Below are 16815 nucleotides of genomic sequence, written 5' to 3'. Positions count from 1 at the left end.
AGAGTTACCAATGGTTGTGAGCTGTCATGTTGGTGCTGGGAATTGAATCCAGGTCCTCTGGAACCAATGTTCCTATCCTGCTGAGCCATCTCTCCAGGTATATCTCACTCTTACCCCTGTGATCTCCAGATTCCAGGCTGAACAAAGGCAAGGGAACCTCCACTTCACTGCCAGATAATGGAACATCAGCTTGAAGTCTAGCACATCCCCTCAGGGCCAAGGATATAATATCCCTTCTGGCCTTCTTCTCCTAAGCTGTGTCCCAGAATGATCAGTATCAAAAGGTGGGGTGCAGGCAGTGCTATGAGAATTCCCCAACAAACTCCCACAGCTGCTCAACCCTCTCCTGTTGGGCTCTTTCTCAGGTGGAACCTCCACGGATAGTGACAGCATGGGTATTGGCCAACACAAGAATAGTATCGTGCCCAGTCCATCTCAGGAAAGCCCCTCTGGACACTTCCTAAAGTGTCTTTCTGTCAACCCCTCCTCCAAATCCACTCCTTGGTGGACTCCTACTTTGGGGGTAAAACCCACCCCCAAAGACTTTTGACCTTTAGAAAGGTCCCTTCCCAACTGCACAGTCTGGGCTGGCCCCTCCCACATTCTGAGATATCAGACTTCATTGCTTTCCCTGGGGCCCCCTGAAGAGCAAGGCTGGAGTCTGAGCTGTGAGTACTGTGGGTGAGTCAGGGGCTGCTCACTGAGCTCAGGACTTCCTGTGACACACCCCTGCTCCCTGCTCCCTGCTGCCAACATCCGCTGTGAGGTGTAAGCTCCAAGCTAGCTGGATCCTTTCCTCCAGTCCTGTGTAACATCAGCTGTCCCGTGTCAGACACACTCCCTGCCAGGACTGTGCCACACCCTCCTGGACAGGGACACCTCCCCAGACAGTCACCACACAGCCTCACCATGTCCTGCCCCTTTTGATATCACATTGAGTCAGTTCTTTCTGCCTCCTTCCCTCCTCTTTTGCTTTCCTTTCCTTTCCCTTCCCATCCCTTCTCTTCCCTTCCTTCTTCCTTCCTTCTATCCTTCCTTCCTTGCTTCCTTCCTTCCTTCCAAACCAAAACACAAAATAAAGCCAGGTGGTGGTGGCACATGCCTTTAATCCCAGCATTTGGGAGGCAGAGGACAAGCAAATCTCTGAGTTCAAGACTGGCCTGCAGAGAGACTTCCAGGACAGCCAGGGCTACAGAGGAACCCTGTCTCAAAAACAAAAACAAAACAAAACAAAAGAAAAAAGAGAAAAAGCAAATTCGGTCTCTTAAAAAAAAAAAAAAAACTAAAAACCTGTAAAACTCCAAAATTTCTTTTAAAAGTTCCTCTTTCTCAACTGTGGGTTCTGATTTAAAAAAAAAAAAAAGTTAAATACTTCAAGAGTGAAGAACCAGGACACAACATCACAATCAAATCAAAGCAAAACCAAATTCCAACTGCATAAATAAATGTCCAATGTCCGGGATTTACTCAGAATCTTCTGGGCCCCTCCAAAGGGCTTGGGTCTCTTTGAATCTGCCTTCTGCCACACACACGGCTTCTCTTCTAGGCTCTGGTTGGCTACACCACCACTGCTGCTCTTGGTGGCCATCCTGTTGTACCAGCATTTCCAAAATGCTGGGGTCTCTTGCTGCCTCTGGGCTGCAATTTCACCAATAACCTCATCTAAGCACTCTTTAAGGACTGTAATGAAACACCATGACCCTCCCAAACAGATTTTTGCAGACTCTGTGGGCTCAGAGAAGGCAAGTGACTTTCCAAGGACATCTAGACCCAAGTGACATCAGTGGGTGACAAAGCTGAATCCTTTTTTTTTTAAAAATTTACTTTATTTTATGTGCATTTATGTTTTGTCTGCATGTGTATCTGTATGAAGGTGTCAGATCTTGAAGTTACAGAAAGTTGTTAGCTGCCATGTAGATGCTGGGAATTGAACCTGGGCCCTCTGCAAGAACAGTCAATGCTCTTAACCACTGAGCCATCTCTCCAGCTCCAGCTGAATCCTTCTGGACACAAAGCCTGAAGAGGTTCACAGGAAGAAAGGCTGAGATCCACGATGGACTATTCTGTGAAACCTTAAAGAGCTGGAGGAAACACATATGTTCCTGGCTGCTCTTGGTTGATATGGCAAAGATTCTGGCCCCTGGCATTATGCAAAGCTGGTTTGCAACAAAGTCCAATGTTTTTCCAGCCTGGTCTCTCCATGAACTGGTGCCCAGTCTCAGGTACAGCCGTGCCCCCTGCCTGAACTGCGCATGTGAGTGGTGCTAAGTTGGTTGTGGTTTCTCATTAGTTTGTTTGTTTGTTTGGTTTTGGTTTTTCAAGACAGGGTTTCTCTGTATAACATCTCTGGCTATGCCAGAACTCACTTTGTAGACCAGGCTGGCCTCGAACTCTGTGATCCACCTGCCTCTGCCTCTCAAGTGCTGGGACTGAAGATATGCCACCAGTGTCCAGTGCAATTTTTTCTTTTTTTATCTCAGCTCTCCAGAGGCAGAGACAAGCATATCTCTGTGAGTTTGAGGCCAGCCTGGTCTCCTAGTGAGTCCCAGGCCAGTAAGGACTAAATAGTGAGACTCTGTCTCAAACAGGCAAAAACTAACAAGCAAGCAAACAACAACAAAAGCCTACAAAGAGAAGATTGAGTTCTACTAAACAGTGTATGGCTGTGTGTCCCCGTGGGGGTGTATATAGACAGCATGGTGGTCCCCAACAACTGGCATGGGACCAGGCATTCTGGAAGCCTGGATAGCCAGGCCAGGCTGGTTCTCCATCAGTCAGCTCCAGTTCCTGGCCAGCCCAGAAACAGGCTGAGATTTCTGGCTGGGAAAGGCCTAGTTACAAGGTGACCTGCCTGTGGTGATCGAGTTTCCAAACTTGGGCCAGGCCCAGGCCTTGTGGCTGCAGGAGCCAGCGCTTACAGAGCCTCTGTGCACCCATGGAACTGAGCCTCAAAAACACCAGCACCTCCAAAATCCAGGACTCTGTAAAGGGCCCGAAGGCTTGCTATGGTACTGTACTAGGCTCCAGAGAGTTAAATTCTGATACATTCAGGTAAAAGCTAGAGTGTGTTGTCTATTTTTTTTGGTTTTTCGAGACAGGGTTTCTCTGTATTGTTTTGAGCCTGTCCTCGAACTTGCTTTGTAGACCAGGGTGGCCTTGAACTCACAGAGATCCACCTGCCTCTGCCTCCTGAGTGCTGGGATTAAAGGTCTGTGCCATCAATGCCCAGCTGCTTTTTTTTTTTTAAGGAGTTTTTTGTTTTATTCTGTGCACATGAATGTTTTGCCTGTATGTGTGTCTGTATATTACGTCTGTGCCCAGTACCCTTAGAGGATAGAAGGTTTTGGATCACCTAGGACTAGAGTTACAGTTTTGAGCCACCAAGTGAGTAGCCCATCTCTCCAGCTCTTAGTTTTTGTTGTGATTTTTTTCTTTGTTTGTTGGTTTGTTTGTTTGGCTTTTTGAGACTGGGTTTCTCTGTGTAGCCCTGGCTGTCCTGGAACTCCCTCTGCATACCAGGCTGGCCCGGGACTCATAAAGATCCTCCTTCCTCTGCCTCCTGAGCACTGGGATTAAAGGTGTGGGTCACCTCTGTCTGGCTTTATTTATTTTTAACTTTATGTGCATTGGAGTTTTGCCTGCATGTATGTATGTACAAGGGTGTTGGATCCCCTGGAACTGGAGTAACAGACAGTTGTAAGCTGCCATGTGGGTGCTGGGTCTTCTGAAAGAGCAGCCAGGGTTCTTAACCACTGAGCCATCTCTCCAGCTCCTGGCTTTGTTTTTTAAAATTATTTTTGTTTATTATTTGAGTACTTGAAATAGCCATGGTGTATGACTAGAGGTCAGAAGACAGCTTGAAGGAGTAGGCTTTCTCCCTCGGTCATGAGGTTCAAGGAGATTGAACTCAGGTCTTCAGTCTTGGTGCCAAGCATCACTGAGCCATCTCGTTGGCCCTGATCCCATTTTTTCCCCTGTTTTGTTGTTGTTGTTTTTTGTTACAGGATCTCATGCTGCACATGGTGTCCCCAAACTAGGATTTAATCACAGGGCCATTGTATGGTAGGCAAGTGCTCTACCACTGAGTAACATCCCCACCATCTTGAAGTTTTGTTCTCTAAGCCAGGCATAGTAGCTCAGGCCTTTAATCACAGCATACTGGAGACAGAGGCAAGTAGACCTCTGTGAGTTCAGGGCCTGCCTGATCCACACAGAGAGTTTTGGGCTGGCCAATTCTACAGAGTGAGAACCTGTCCTTTTTTTTGTTTGTTTGTTTGTTTTTTGAGACAGGGTTTCTCTGTGGCTTTGGAGGCTGTCCTGGAACCAGCTCTTGAAGACCAGGCTGGTCTCGAACTCACAGAGATCCACCCGCCTCTGCCTTTAATCCCGAGTGCTGGGATTAAAGGTATGTAATCCCTGCTCGAAATTTTCATATGCATAAGCAATGTATTTTGCTCACACGCACCCCAACTTCTCCCTCCAACTCCCCTTTACTTTTCACTTCCATTTCCCCCAGGTATTTGATCCATTTCCCATCCAACTTCCCACCTCATGGTCCCCATACAGCACTGACTGGCTTGGAACTTACTATTTAGACCAGGCTGGCCTGGAATTCACAGAGATCTGCCTGCCTCTGCTTCCTAAATCCTAGGATTTGAGGTGTGCGCCACTGAGCCATGCAACCTGTTGGAACATCTTTTTTTGTTGTTTGTTTGGATTTTCTGTTTTGTTTTGTTCTTTTGTTTTGGTTTGCTTTTTCAAGACAGGGTTTCTGGGTATGGCTGTCCTGGAGCTTACTCTGTAGAGCAGGCTGGCCCTCTGGCCTTGAACTCTGCCTCCTGAGTGCTGGGATTCTAGGAATGTGTCACTATGCCTAGTTAAATTTTTTTTTTGTTTTTTTTTAGATAGTCTAGCCTCCAGTTCTCCCAATCATACTGCCTCAGGCCCTGGAATAGCTGGGATGATAGGCCTATGTCACCGTATTTGGTCTTATACTGTCTCGTTTGTTCATCTAAGGAACAGGGAGATTCCGGCTGACTGGGTAGGGGTGTGGTAAACTAGAGGTAGCACTCAGTGCCCTATAGAACCTCAGCAGGCTGGGAGGCTGGGATTGAGGCACAGGCTGACCCCTAGGGCTCAGTTTATGAGTCAGCTGTGGCCAGACACACCTACATCTTACCAGCCCCACTTCCTCCAAGGCAGGCATTCCCCTAGGTAAACTGCACTTCTCCACTTGTGAGGGGCGTTTCCAAATATACCCTAAAAATCTGGGGGCAGGCAGGGATTTTGTTCGTTTGTCTGTTTGTTTTTTGGGACAGGGTCTTACTACGAAGCTTTGGCTTTCCTGGAACAGGCTGCCCTCCAATGTACAGAGATCCACCTGCGTCTGCTTTCTGAGTGCTGGGATTAAATGTGTGCACTACCACTGTGGTCAGGCAGGATGTTGTTAAAACTAAGCCCTCTCTACCAGGAAGGAGGCAAGCCCCTCATACTGACCAAATGACCCAGCAATGGCCTGACTTTCAAACTTTGCTTCCCTATATATTCCAGACTGCCTATCTCCTTTATTTGTTTGTTTATTGTACTGGGGATGGAAGGCAGGATTTAGCATGAGTTAGAGATCACTCTTTTTTGTAGACTAGGCTGGCCCCAAATTTATTGAGATCAACCTGCTTTTGCCTTTCAAGTCCTGGGATTAAACGTATGGACCACAAAGCCTAACATGAGTTAGGGACCACACTTTGCTGAGTCACACCTCCAGCCCCTCACTGGGGAATTCTAGGTAAGTGCTCTATCACTGAGCTATTTTTAAAAAAGATTTATTTATTATGTATACAGTGTTCTGCCTACATGTAGGCCTGAGGTCAGAGAGGGTACCAGATCTCATTACAGATGGTTGTGAGCCACCATGTGGTTTCTGGGAATTGAACTCAGGACCTCTAGAAGAGCAGGTAGTGCTCTTATCCTCTGAGCCATCTCTCCAGCCCCCCAATCCCAGATATTTCTTCCAACTGTCTTTGAGACAGACTTTCTATGCACCCTAGGCAGGCCTTGAACTGGTGATCATTCTGAGTATTCTAAATACCTAGACAACCTGAAGAGATCAAGGTCCCCAGGAGTGCCATAGCCTTCGCCTTCTGGTGACATCAAGATGGTTGCCACCCCCTTGTAGGCTGTTAGTTTGGATCCAGAGATAAGTGGATACCCCCACCTTCCTTCATCCCTCTGACTGTCTTTCCACTGAGCACTGGGTGGTATTTCCACCCATAGGCAGGGACAGGAGTCCTGCCCACCCAGGGACAAGTAGAAAGGGTTCTACTGGTGTCTGAACAGGGGAAGACCTGGAAGTTTCTTTTCTGTTTCTGAATAAATCACTTTGAATTTGCAAGTCTGGGAACTCCCCAGAAGGGTGGGGCAGTTTTTCCTGGTGCCCTAGGGGACCAAGACAGAAGGTAGTTTTTAAAAGGATTTTTCAAAACTCTCCCAAGAAGTCTAAGAAGTTCCCCAGTTCCTGGCTTGGGGCATTGGACCATGCTTCTCATCTCAGCACTGACTCTGACTCTTCTAGTTGTTATGTGTGGCTCACTCACATGCGTATACACACACACACACACACACACACACACACACACACACACACACGCTCTCACACACACAGGTTCACACACTCACACGCACAGTTTATTAAGCCTGTGGAAACTAAGCGTGAGTGTGGTAGTATTCCTTGTGATGGGAATGTAGATACGACAGGATCAAGTGTTCAAGGTCAGAAGTTAGAGTGATGACTTAGTGGTTAAGAGCATTTAACTGCTCTTGCAGAGGACCTGGGTTCGGTTCCAACACCCACATTGGGTGGCTCACAACTGTCTGTAACCCCAGTTCCAGGGGACCTGACACCCCTTCTGATGTTCAGGGGCACAAAATAATGTTAAAAGATAAAAGAGTTCAAGATCATCGGCCTCCCTACACAGCTGGTTCAGGTCAGCCTTGTGAGACTGTTTCAAAACAAAAACAACATCTGGGCATGGTGGGGCATGTCTGTGTCATCCAGTGGTGGAGGCCCAAGGATTAGGGATTCAAAGCATCTCAGACTAGGAGAGACTACCTAAACCAAAGAAAGACTAAAAGGCTAGTGAGACGGCTCAGGGTGTTTCAGCTCTTGCCACAAAATCTGAGTTTGATTTCCTCCTACATGGTAAGAGGAAAAAGCCACCTTCCCAAGTTGTCCCTTAATTTCCACAGGTTTGCGGTGGCACACTCACAAATAAATAAATGTAATATAAGTGGCAAAGATTAAAAAGGTGCCCTTGGGGCTGGAGAGATGGCTCAGAGGTTAAGAGCACTGGCTGCTCTTCCAGAGGTCCTGAGCAATGCCCAGCAACCACATGGTGGCTCACAACCAACTGAGATCTGGTGCCCTCTTGGGCATGCAGGCATACGTGGAGGCAGAATGTTGTATACATAATTAATAAATAAAATCTTTAAAACAAAAAGGTGCCCTCATTGTGTGCCCTTTCTAAGGAAACCTGATTGATTGATTGATTGATTGATCGATCGATCAATGGGTTGATTGAGACAGGGTCTCTGGACAGCCCTGGCTATCTTGGAACTCTCTATGTAGACCATAGATACCATAGGCCTACTTTGAACTCACAGAGATCTGCTTCCCTCTGCCTTCCGAGTGTTGGGCTTAAAGCCATGCACCACCATACCTGGTGGAAACCTTTTTAAAAAAAAAAATTGTTTTTGAGGCTAGAGAGATGGCTCAGTGGTTAGGAACACTTCTTGCTCTTGCAGAGGACCTGAGTTTGGGTCCCAACACCCTCATGAGGTAGTTTTCAACTGTCTGGCATCTGCATTCATGCGGTGCCATTAAACTCCTGCAGGAACACATACACACATAAATAAAATTAATAAATAAATCTTTAAATAATATTTTAGCAAGCCAGGCCATGGAGGTGCACACCTTTAATCCTAGCACTTGGGAGGCAGAGGCAGGTGGATCTCTGGACCAGCCTAGTCTACAGAGGGAGTTCCAGCACAGCCAGGGCTACACAGAGAAACCCTGTCTTGAAAAAAAAAAAAAAAAAATTAGAGCAGGGCAGTGGTGGTGCAGAGGGAGGTGGATCTCTGTGAGTTTGAGACCAGCTTAGTCTACACAGCAAGTTCCAGGCCAGTTGAAGATACGCAGTGAGACCCTGTTTCAAAGGCAAACAATATCAACAAACAAACAAACAAACGTACATTGATTTATGGGGGGGGTGTGTGCATGGCACAGTTCTAACCTGGAGGTGAAGGACAACTTGAGGGAGTTGGTTCTCTCCATCCAGCATGTGGGTTCCAGAGATTGAACTCAGGTTGTGAACTTTGGAGGCAAACACCTTTAACACTGAGCTATCTAGCCAGCCCTAAAGAAATCTTTCACTTTCCTTCTTGGTACCAGTATACATCTCTTATTTGAGGGCTAGCTCAAGGCACCTGCTTGCTTTATTCCCATTGTATTCCTATCGCTCAAAACAGAGCCTGAAAAACCATCCCATATCCATATTCCCCACCCCCCATCCCCCAGCCACAGCCACAGCCACAGAGCCAGCAGCAGGTACTGCAACTGTGTATGTAATTCAGCAGCTGCTTGGGAGAAAAGGACCATCTGCTTTGACCCCAGGCTATTCCTTTTCTGGGTCATCTTACCTGGATCACTTGCTCTCTCTGGGCCTGGTGAGGGCAGCCTGAAGCTGGCCCCAGAGGCTGAGCAGTTAGATAGAGGAGCCCCATACTCATTCACAAACCTCCTGTATTCTAAAAGCCCCGAGGGACTAAGGATCAAGGGAACAGGGTGGGGAGGACCTGCCAGCATGTTCCAGTAGATTCTTCCAGTGGTACCTTATGACCAAGAGCCTTTGGCTCGCCCTCACTGAACCCCAGGAGTTAGAAATATGTAGTAAGGAGGGGGTGGGGCTAGGAATTCCAGCTTCAGAGCAGCCCTTGGACCCAGTCCCCGGGGACATTCCAGAGGCCACTTTACCCAGGGAGGGGCCCTGAGTACAGAGGCCTTATGGCTAGATTTCAAGGCACTGGGCACTCTTTGTCAGTCCCACCTCAGTTTCCTAGTCTGTAAAAAGGGAGTATTTTTCAGGGACGTCCTACTGACAACTGACATCCCGCTGTCCCCAGGGAGCCACCCTCTTGGACAGAGCCCTTGCCAGTGTAACAGGAAGTTCCTTTCTTCCTCAATTTCTTCCCTAAAATGTGCAGTTTAGTGTCTTCCTGGACAGCTGGGCTTGAATGTCCCCAGCAGAAGTGACATGTGGCTTCTGAGAGAAGCACCAGGGAGCAGGCCTTGAATGAGATTGAAAATTTTTTCTTGTCCCAAGGTCTTTCAGGGCAGGGGACCCTTGAAGAAAAAAAAAAAAAGCCACCAAAAATTAAAGCTACAAGTGTCATCCATCGCCGTCGCCGGGCCATGCTGGGCCTGCCAGCTGGGTGCCTTCCTGACAGTGACAGCGCTTTGTGAGGGCAAAGTTCTCCACAGAAGACCAGCTTCACTTCCTCTGCCTTCCCCTTCCTCCACTTCCTCTTCCCCCACCCCCACCCTGTTTTCTGTGCTCTCTCCTGTCTGCACATCAAACTCAACAACTCAGGCATCCCCCTCTGGCCCTGCCATCTTCTCAGGGTCCTCTCCTTTTTCATGGCTGAGGACACCCAGGCCAGGCAGTCTCGTATTCATCCAACAGAACAGAGCCCCTCAGTGTGTGTGTAGTGGGAGGAAGTGGGGGTGATGGAGCCCCTCAAAGGGCTGTCTTGTTTGATGTTGTGGGGGTTGGGGGCAGTGCTGAGTTAAGACTAGCCTGAATAGCACCATGACTGTCTGCATAGCTACTCAGGAAGCTGAGGCAGGAAGATGAGGAGTTGGAGGCCAGCCTGGGCTATATAGGGAGACACTGTTTCAAACAAACAGGAGGAGCTGGGCATGGTGGCATATGCCTTTAATCATAACACTCAGGAAGTACAGGCAGGAGGATTAGGAGTTCAAGGTTACTTGGCTACATAGAGAATTTGAGGCCAGTCTAGGCTGCGTGAGACACTGTCAAAAAAACAAAAGAACAAAACCCCCACACACAAAAAAAACTTCCCAACAAACCAAGAAAATCAATCTCTCTCTCGTTATCTCTTGCTTTCTCTCATGCCTAAGAGAACACTGGAAAATGGCCATTGCAGACCAGACAGAACCATAAGCCAGTGGGATAGATCAGAAATGTTCCAGAGGTGGGATGGGGCCAGAGTGCCTGCCCCTTGAACCGTCCCAGGGACCAGAGGTGACAAAGTGGCAACACAGGTCCTGCCTGGGAATCTGGTCTGCTCCTACTTAGTAAAGCTGCCTGGTGTCACACAAGAGGCCCCCACTTATTCCTGCACCCCTGGTGGTAGGTGGCGTCTTCTCCCCTGCAGCCACCAGGCTCCCCTGAGAACACTGCCGGCAGTCCTCATTGACAGGCAGTATTCGCTCTGCCCCACCCCCACCTGTGAATTGCAGGGCTGGCAGGTCCTCAGGCAGCTGGCAAACCGCCTGAACAACTGAGAGATACAGGGCCAGGGCCAGGGCAGTCCCGTCCCCCGGAGGCAGGGAGGGGACGTGCTGGGAAAGTTCTCTCTCTCAGGCCCAGGTTGGTGACTGCAGAAGGCTTCTGTCAAATCTCTTTTGTGGGAACCACAGAGTAGCCCTGAACGTGGGGGTGTGCTTCCAGTATACTCTGGGGTCACCCTTTCCATACTGGAGGCCTCTGCAACTTCAAAATGCTCTGCTACCAACCTAGCACAAGGAAGTTGGTCCAGCCTCCCCACGCAGGGCCACTGCTGCAGTCCATATATGGACTAAGCCTTCCTTGGTTTCAACACCTACACTCACTGAGCCCCTACTATGTGTATGCAGAGCCGAGACAGGCCCTGAGCATCTCATCTGAAGCACCCTTCTTGCCTAAATTCAGTTTTCTGTCACTTTCTCCCAGGAGGTGTGTGTCCCTCTAAGCTAAGCCAGGGGTCCCTCACCCCTGCCCCACTCCCATCCCTAGTGTAGGTATCAGCTGAAGAGCTTCCTGAGCAGAACACTCTTGGGTGCTGACATTTTGATAAATAGGCCCATGTTGAGGAGAGCAGGGGTCCGGGGGCGGGAGATCTTCTCTGGTGGATTGAGGGCTCCAAGAACTACTCTTTGAGCACGCTGTCCCTCCCAGAGTCCCCACAGCCTCCAGATGGACTAGAACACAGTTCGGCTGTGGCTGCACATAACTAACAGAGGATAGATGGTGGGTCCCAGCCCAACAGTGCCTGGCAATCACCCAGAGCCACCAGCTAACGGCCTTGGCTTAGTTTTTTGCCTGGGTGTGATCAGGCAGCCCTCCAAAACTGCCCGGACTCCATGACAAGTTTTGCTTGTTCTATAGAGCACAGTTCCTTTCTAGGTCTGGGGCAAGGGACATCGGGAGACATCTTCCTGCAACAGCTCCAGTCACTGGACCACCAGGCTCGCCCTGTCTTTGGTGTGTGGCCCTGAGTCTCCTAAGTGGCCCAAACCTGTGAAGACCCCTCCAACCACAGTTTTGCTTCTAAATTGTACCCCAACACACCTAGCAAATTGAAACCCCACCAGAAGTCCCCCAGATCTGGCTTTCCGGCTATTGCTGGCAAGGGGGAGTGACTCCCGGCCCATTCAATCCAGGCCCCGCGTGTTCCTCAAACAAGAAGCCACGTAAACATAAACCGAGCCTCCATGCTGACCCTTGCCCATCGAGGTACTCAATGTTCACGTGATATCCACACCCAGAGGGTCCTGGGGTGGGTGCATGAGCCCCAGAATGCAGGCTTGATAACCGAGACCCTGAATCGGGCAGTGTCCACAAGGGCGGAGGCCAGTCATGCATGTTCGGGCCTATGGGGCCAGCACCCAACGCCAAAACTCTCCATCCTCTTCCTCAATCTCGCTTTCTCTCTCTCTCTCTTTTTTTTTTTTTTTTTTTTTTTTTGCAAAAGGAGGGGAGAGGGGGTAAAAAAATGCTGCACTGTGCGGCTAGGCCGGTGAGTGAGCGGCGCGGAGCCAATCAGCGCTCGCCGTTCCGAAAGTTGCCTTTTATGGCTCGAGTGGCCGCTGTGGCGTCCTATAAAACCCGGCGGCGCAACGCGCAGCCACTGTCGAGTCCGCGTCCACCCGCGAGCACAGGCCTTTCGCAGCTCTTTCTTCGCCGCTCCACACCCGCCACCAGGTAAGCAGGGACAACAGGCCCAGCCGGCCACAGCCCTCCCGTGGGCAGTGACCGCGCTGCAGGGTCGCGGGGGACACTCGGCGCGGACACCGGGGAAGGCTGGAGGGTGGTGCCGGGCCGCGGAGCGGACACTTTCAGATCCAACTTTCAGTCCAGGGTGTAGACCCTTTACAGCCGCATTGCCACGGTGTAGACACCGGTGGACCCGCTCTGGCTCAGAGCACGCGGCTTGGGGGAACCCATTAGGGTCGCAGTGTGGGCGCTATGAGAGCCGATGCAGCTTTCGGGTGTTGAACCGTATCTGCCCACCTTGGGGGGAGGACACAAGGTCGGGAGCCAAACGCCACGATCATGCCTTGGTGGCCCATGGGTCTTTGTCTAAACCGGTTTGCCCATTTGGCTTGCCGGGCGGGCGGGCGCGGCGGGCCCGGCTCGGCCGGGTGGGGGCTGGGTTGCCACTGCGCTTGCGCGCTCTATGGCTGGGTATTGGGGCGCGTGCACGCTGGGGAGGGAGCCCTTCCTCTTCCCCCTCTCCCAAGTTAAACTTGCGCGTGCGTATTGAGACTTGGAGCGCGGCCACCGGGGTTGGGCGAGGGCGGGGCCGTTGTCCGGAAGGGGCGGGGTCGCAGCGGCTTCGGGGCGCCTGCTCGCGCTTCCTGCTGGGTGTGGTCGCCTCCCGCGCGCGCACTAGCCGCCCGCCGGCGGGGCGAAGGCGGGGCTTGCGCCCGTTTGGGGAGGGGGCGGAGGCCTGGCTTCCTGCCGTGGGGCCGCCTCCGGACCAGCGTTTGCCTTTTATGGTAATAACGCGGCCGGCCTGGGCTTCCTTTGTCCCCTGAGTTTGGGCGCGCGCCCCCTGGCGGCCCGAGGCCGCGGCTTGCCGGAAGTGGGCAGGGCGGCAGCGGCTGCGCCTAGTGGCCCGCCAGTGACCGCGACCCTCTTTTGTGCCCTGATATAGTTCGCCATGGATGACGATATCGCTGCGCTCGTTGTCGACAACGGCTCCGGCATGTGCAAAGCCGGCTTCGCGGGCGACGATGCTCCCCGGGCCGTCTTCCCATCCATCGTGGGCCGCCCTAGGCACCAGGTAGGTGACCCTTCCCTTTGCGGGTAGCGATGCTGGGGTTTTCCTGGGGGGAGAGGTGACCATATTGAGAACATCGTTCCCCTCCGCAGGGCGTGATGGTGGGCATGGGCCAGAAGGACTCCTACGTGGGTGACGAGGCCCAGAGCAAGAGAGGTATTCTGACCCTGAAGTACCCCATTGAACACGGCATTGTCACCAACTGGGACGATATGGAGAAGATCTGGCACCACACCTTCTACAACGAGCTGCGTGTGGCCCCCGAGGAGCACCCTGTGCTGCTCACCGAGGCCCCCCTGAACCCCAAGGCCAACCGTGAAAAGATGACCCAGGTCAGCAGCCAGGGTGGCCACCTCCATCTTTGCCAACTTCTCGGCCACGCCCTTTCTCAATTGTCTTTCTTCTGCCGTTCTCCCATAGGACTCTCTTCTATGAGCTGAGTCTCCCTTGGAACTTTGCAGTTTCTGCTTTTTCCCCGATGAGGTCCTTTTTTTCTCTTGATTGCCTTTCTGACTAGGTGTTTTAAACCCTACGGTGCTGTGGGTGTAGGTACTAACAATGACTCGTGTGACAAACCTAATGAGGCTGGTGATAAGTGGCCTTGGAGTGTGTATTCAGTAGATGCACAGTAGGTTTAAAATGGAGCCCCTGTCCTGAGATTTCTCCCAGCACACTTACCTTAGCTGTGTTCTTGCACTCTGCATGTCCCATATCTGTCCTGACAGTCCTACCTGCCTTGACTACTTGTGGCTTTTGGAGTTTGACAATGCCTCATTTTTCTTTATAGATCATGTTTGAGACCTTCAACACCCCAGCCATGTACGTAGCCATTCAGGCTGTGCTGTCCCTGTATGCCTCTGGTCGTACCACTGGCATTGTGATGGACTCCGGAGACGGGGTCACCCACACTGTGCCCATCTATGAGGGCTACGCTCTCCCTCATGCCATCCTGCGTCTGGACCTGGCTGGCCGGGACCTGACAGACTACCTCATGAAGATCCTGACCGAGCGTGGCTACAGCTTTACCACCACAGCTGAGAGGGAAATTGTGCGTGACATCAAAGAGAAGCTGTGCTATGTTGCCCTGGACTTCGAGCAGGAGATGGCCACTGCTGCATCCTCTTCCTCCCTGGAGAAGAGCTATGAGCTGCCTGATGGCCAGGTCATCACCATTGGCAATGAGCGGTTCCGTTGCCCTGAGGCTCTTTTCCAGCCTTCCTTCCTGGGTGAGTTGAAGTGACCTAGTTTCTTCATCTAATGGTGACCAACTCTTGATCTTGAGACCATGCTATAAGTCTATCTTTCTCTTTCCCTTTTCCCTCAGGTATGGAATCCTGTGGCATCCACGAAACTACATTCAATTCCATCATGAAGTGTGACGTCGACATCCGCAAAGACCTCTATGCCAACACAGTGCTGTCTGGTGGTACCACCATGTACCCAGGCATTGCTGACCGGATGCAGAAGGAGATCACTGCTCTGGCTCCCAGCACCATGAAGATCAAGGTGAGCTAAGCATCCTTAGCCTTGGACCCATGATGGGCCCTTCCAGGTCAACCCCTTGACTGTGGGTAAGACAGGAGTCCAGAGCACTCACTATCACTGTGTCTTGCCTTCTTCAGATCATTGCTCCTCCTGAGCGCAAGTACTCTGTGTGGATCGGTGGCTCCATCCTGGCCTCACTGTCCACCTTCCAGCAGATGTGGATCAGCAAGCAGGAGTACGATGAGTCCGGCCCCTCCATCGTCCACCGCAAATGCTTCTAGGCGGACTGTTACTGAGCTGTGTTTTACACCCTTTCTTTGACAAAACCTAACTTGCGCAGAAAAAAAAATGAGACAACATTGGCATGGCTTTGTTTTTTTGTTTTGTTTTTTTAATTTTTTTAAAAAAGGTTTTGTTTTTTTTTTTTTTTGTTTTGTTTTGGCGCTTTTGACTCAGGATTTAAAAACTGGAACGGTGAAGGCGACAGCAGTCGGTTGGAGCAAGCATCCCCCAAAGTTCTACAATGTGGCTGAGGACTTTGATTGTACATTTTTTTTCTTTTTTAAGTCATTCCAAGTACCCATGAGATGGCTACAGGAAGTCCCTCACCCTCCCAAAAGCCATCCCCATTCCCTAGAAGAGGATGGCTGAGTCCATGCCCTGAGTCCACACCGGGGAGGTGACAGCATTGCTTCTGTGTAAATTATGTACTGCAAAAATTTTTTTAAATCTTCCGCCTTAATACTTCTTTTGTTTTTATTTTTGAATGGTCAGCCATCGTGGCCCTTTTTTTTTTTTTTTTTTTTGTCCCCCCAACTTGATGTATGAAGGCTTTTGGTCTCCCTGGGAGTGGGTTGAGGTGTTGAGGCAGCCAGGGCTTGCCTGTACACTGACTTGAGACCAGTTTAATAAAGTGCACACCTTACAAACAGTGCTGCTTGTTTGTGGCTTTGCTAGATTCTGGGTAGCAGCGGGGGAGGGGGTCACTATTACCTTTGCTCCAAGAGGTTCTAGGGTGGTCTGGGCCTTGCCTAGTAGTTTTTAGTGGGAGGACACAAGCATCATGACCTTTAACCAGTTATCACAAATACCCTGTCCATTGAGTTCTGAAGTCTTAATTGTGTCTTGGTTGGAAGGGTGTCCATCCTGAATTGGGAATACCCCCTGGGCCAAGTTGGGTTCCTGCAGCAAACAACCCTGTAATCTCAACCTTCCTCTACCTTTGTGGGAAGCAGGAATCCTGTTGGGAGGGTAGCTTTACTGCCTTTGAGTTCTGCAAGACAGTGGGAAGTAAAAGCAGTCTCGGTTCTCTTGCTTTACCAGATACATGATCACAAAGTTTAAGGGTGTTAAGGCTCCCCAGGCATGGGTATCTTTCCCCGGTACCTTGAATTAAGCATCACCGGAAATAAGTCCTTTTGGTGTGGGAAGTCTTCAGCAAGTGCCCTCCTGGCAGTTTCAGCTGGACCACTTGATCACACATGGGTCACCTGTCCATCCACTTAGCTGTATATCTACCAGTCCATTCATCAACCCATACACCTAGCCATTCACCCACCCTCATTCATTTGCCAAGCAACCACTTGGGCAATAGGGTAGAAACCAAGCCAAATGTGCCCTTGCCTTCTGGAGATATTCAGTGTATGGCAAATGTAAGGCAAATTGCATATACAGTCACAAGGGCTGGAGACATGGCTTAGTTCTTACAGGCTAAGGCTCAAGACCAAAAGCACGTGGAGAGCAGAGGCCATGTGGTCTCACTAATGTAGACAACAAAATTCAAAGGCCAGATGTGGACACCTGTCATCCCAGCTCTGAGGCAAGCCTGAGCCCAGCTTGGACTTCAAGATGAGACCCTATTTTAAGGGAATGAATCTCATAAATATTGTCTCAGAGATGAAGGCAGGAAGGTGAGTACAAAGCCATCCCTAGCTATTCATTGAGTTTGCCTGGTATACATGAGACACTGCCTCAAACAAAAGTCCCTAAAAC

General features: G+C 50.4%; 1 protein-coding gene across 1 annotated transcript; it reads left to right on the top strand.

Moving 5' to 3' along the window:
• The first annotated feature begins 13218 nt into the window (after positions 1-13218).
• On the top strand, positions 13219-15104 carry Actb (actin beta). Its single transcript, NM_001244575.1, is given in 5 exon segments — positions 13219-13341; positions 13431-13670; positions 14126-14564; positions 14663-14844; positions 14961-15104. Coding segments are annotated over 5 exon segments (1128 nt in total).
• The last annotated feature ends 1711 nt before the right edge of the window (positions 15105-16815 follow it).

Source organism: Cricetulus griseus, chromosome 4 (assembly GCF_003668045.3).
Source record: "Cricetulus griseus strain 17A/GY chromosome 4, alternate assembly CriGri-PICRH-1.0, whole genome shotgun sequence".
Lineage (NCBI taxonomy): Eukaryota > Metazoa > Chordata > Mammalia > Rodentia > Cricetidae > Cricetulus > Cricetulus griseus.
Note: the sequence above shows the minus strand (reverse complement) of the source record. Positions and strands in the feature narration are given on the sequence as shown.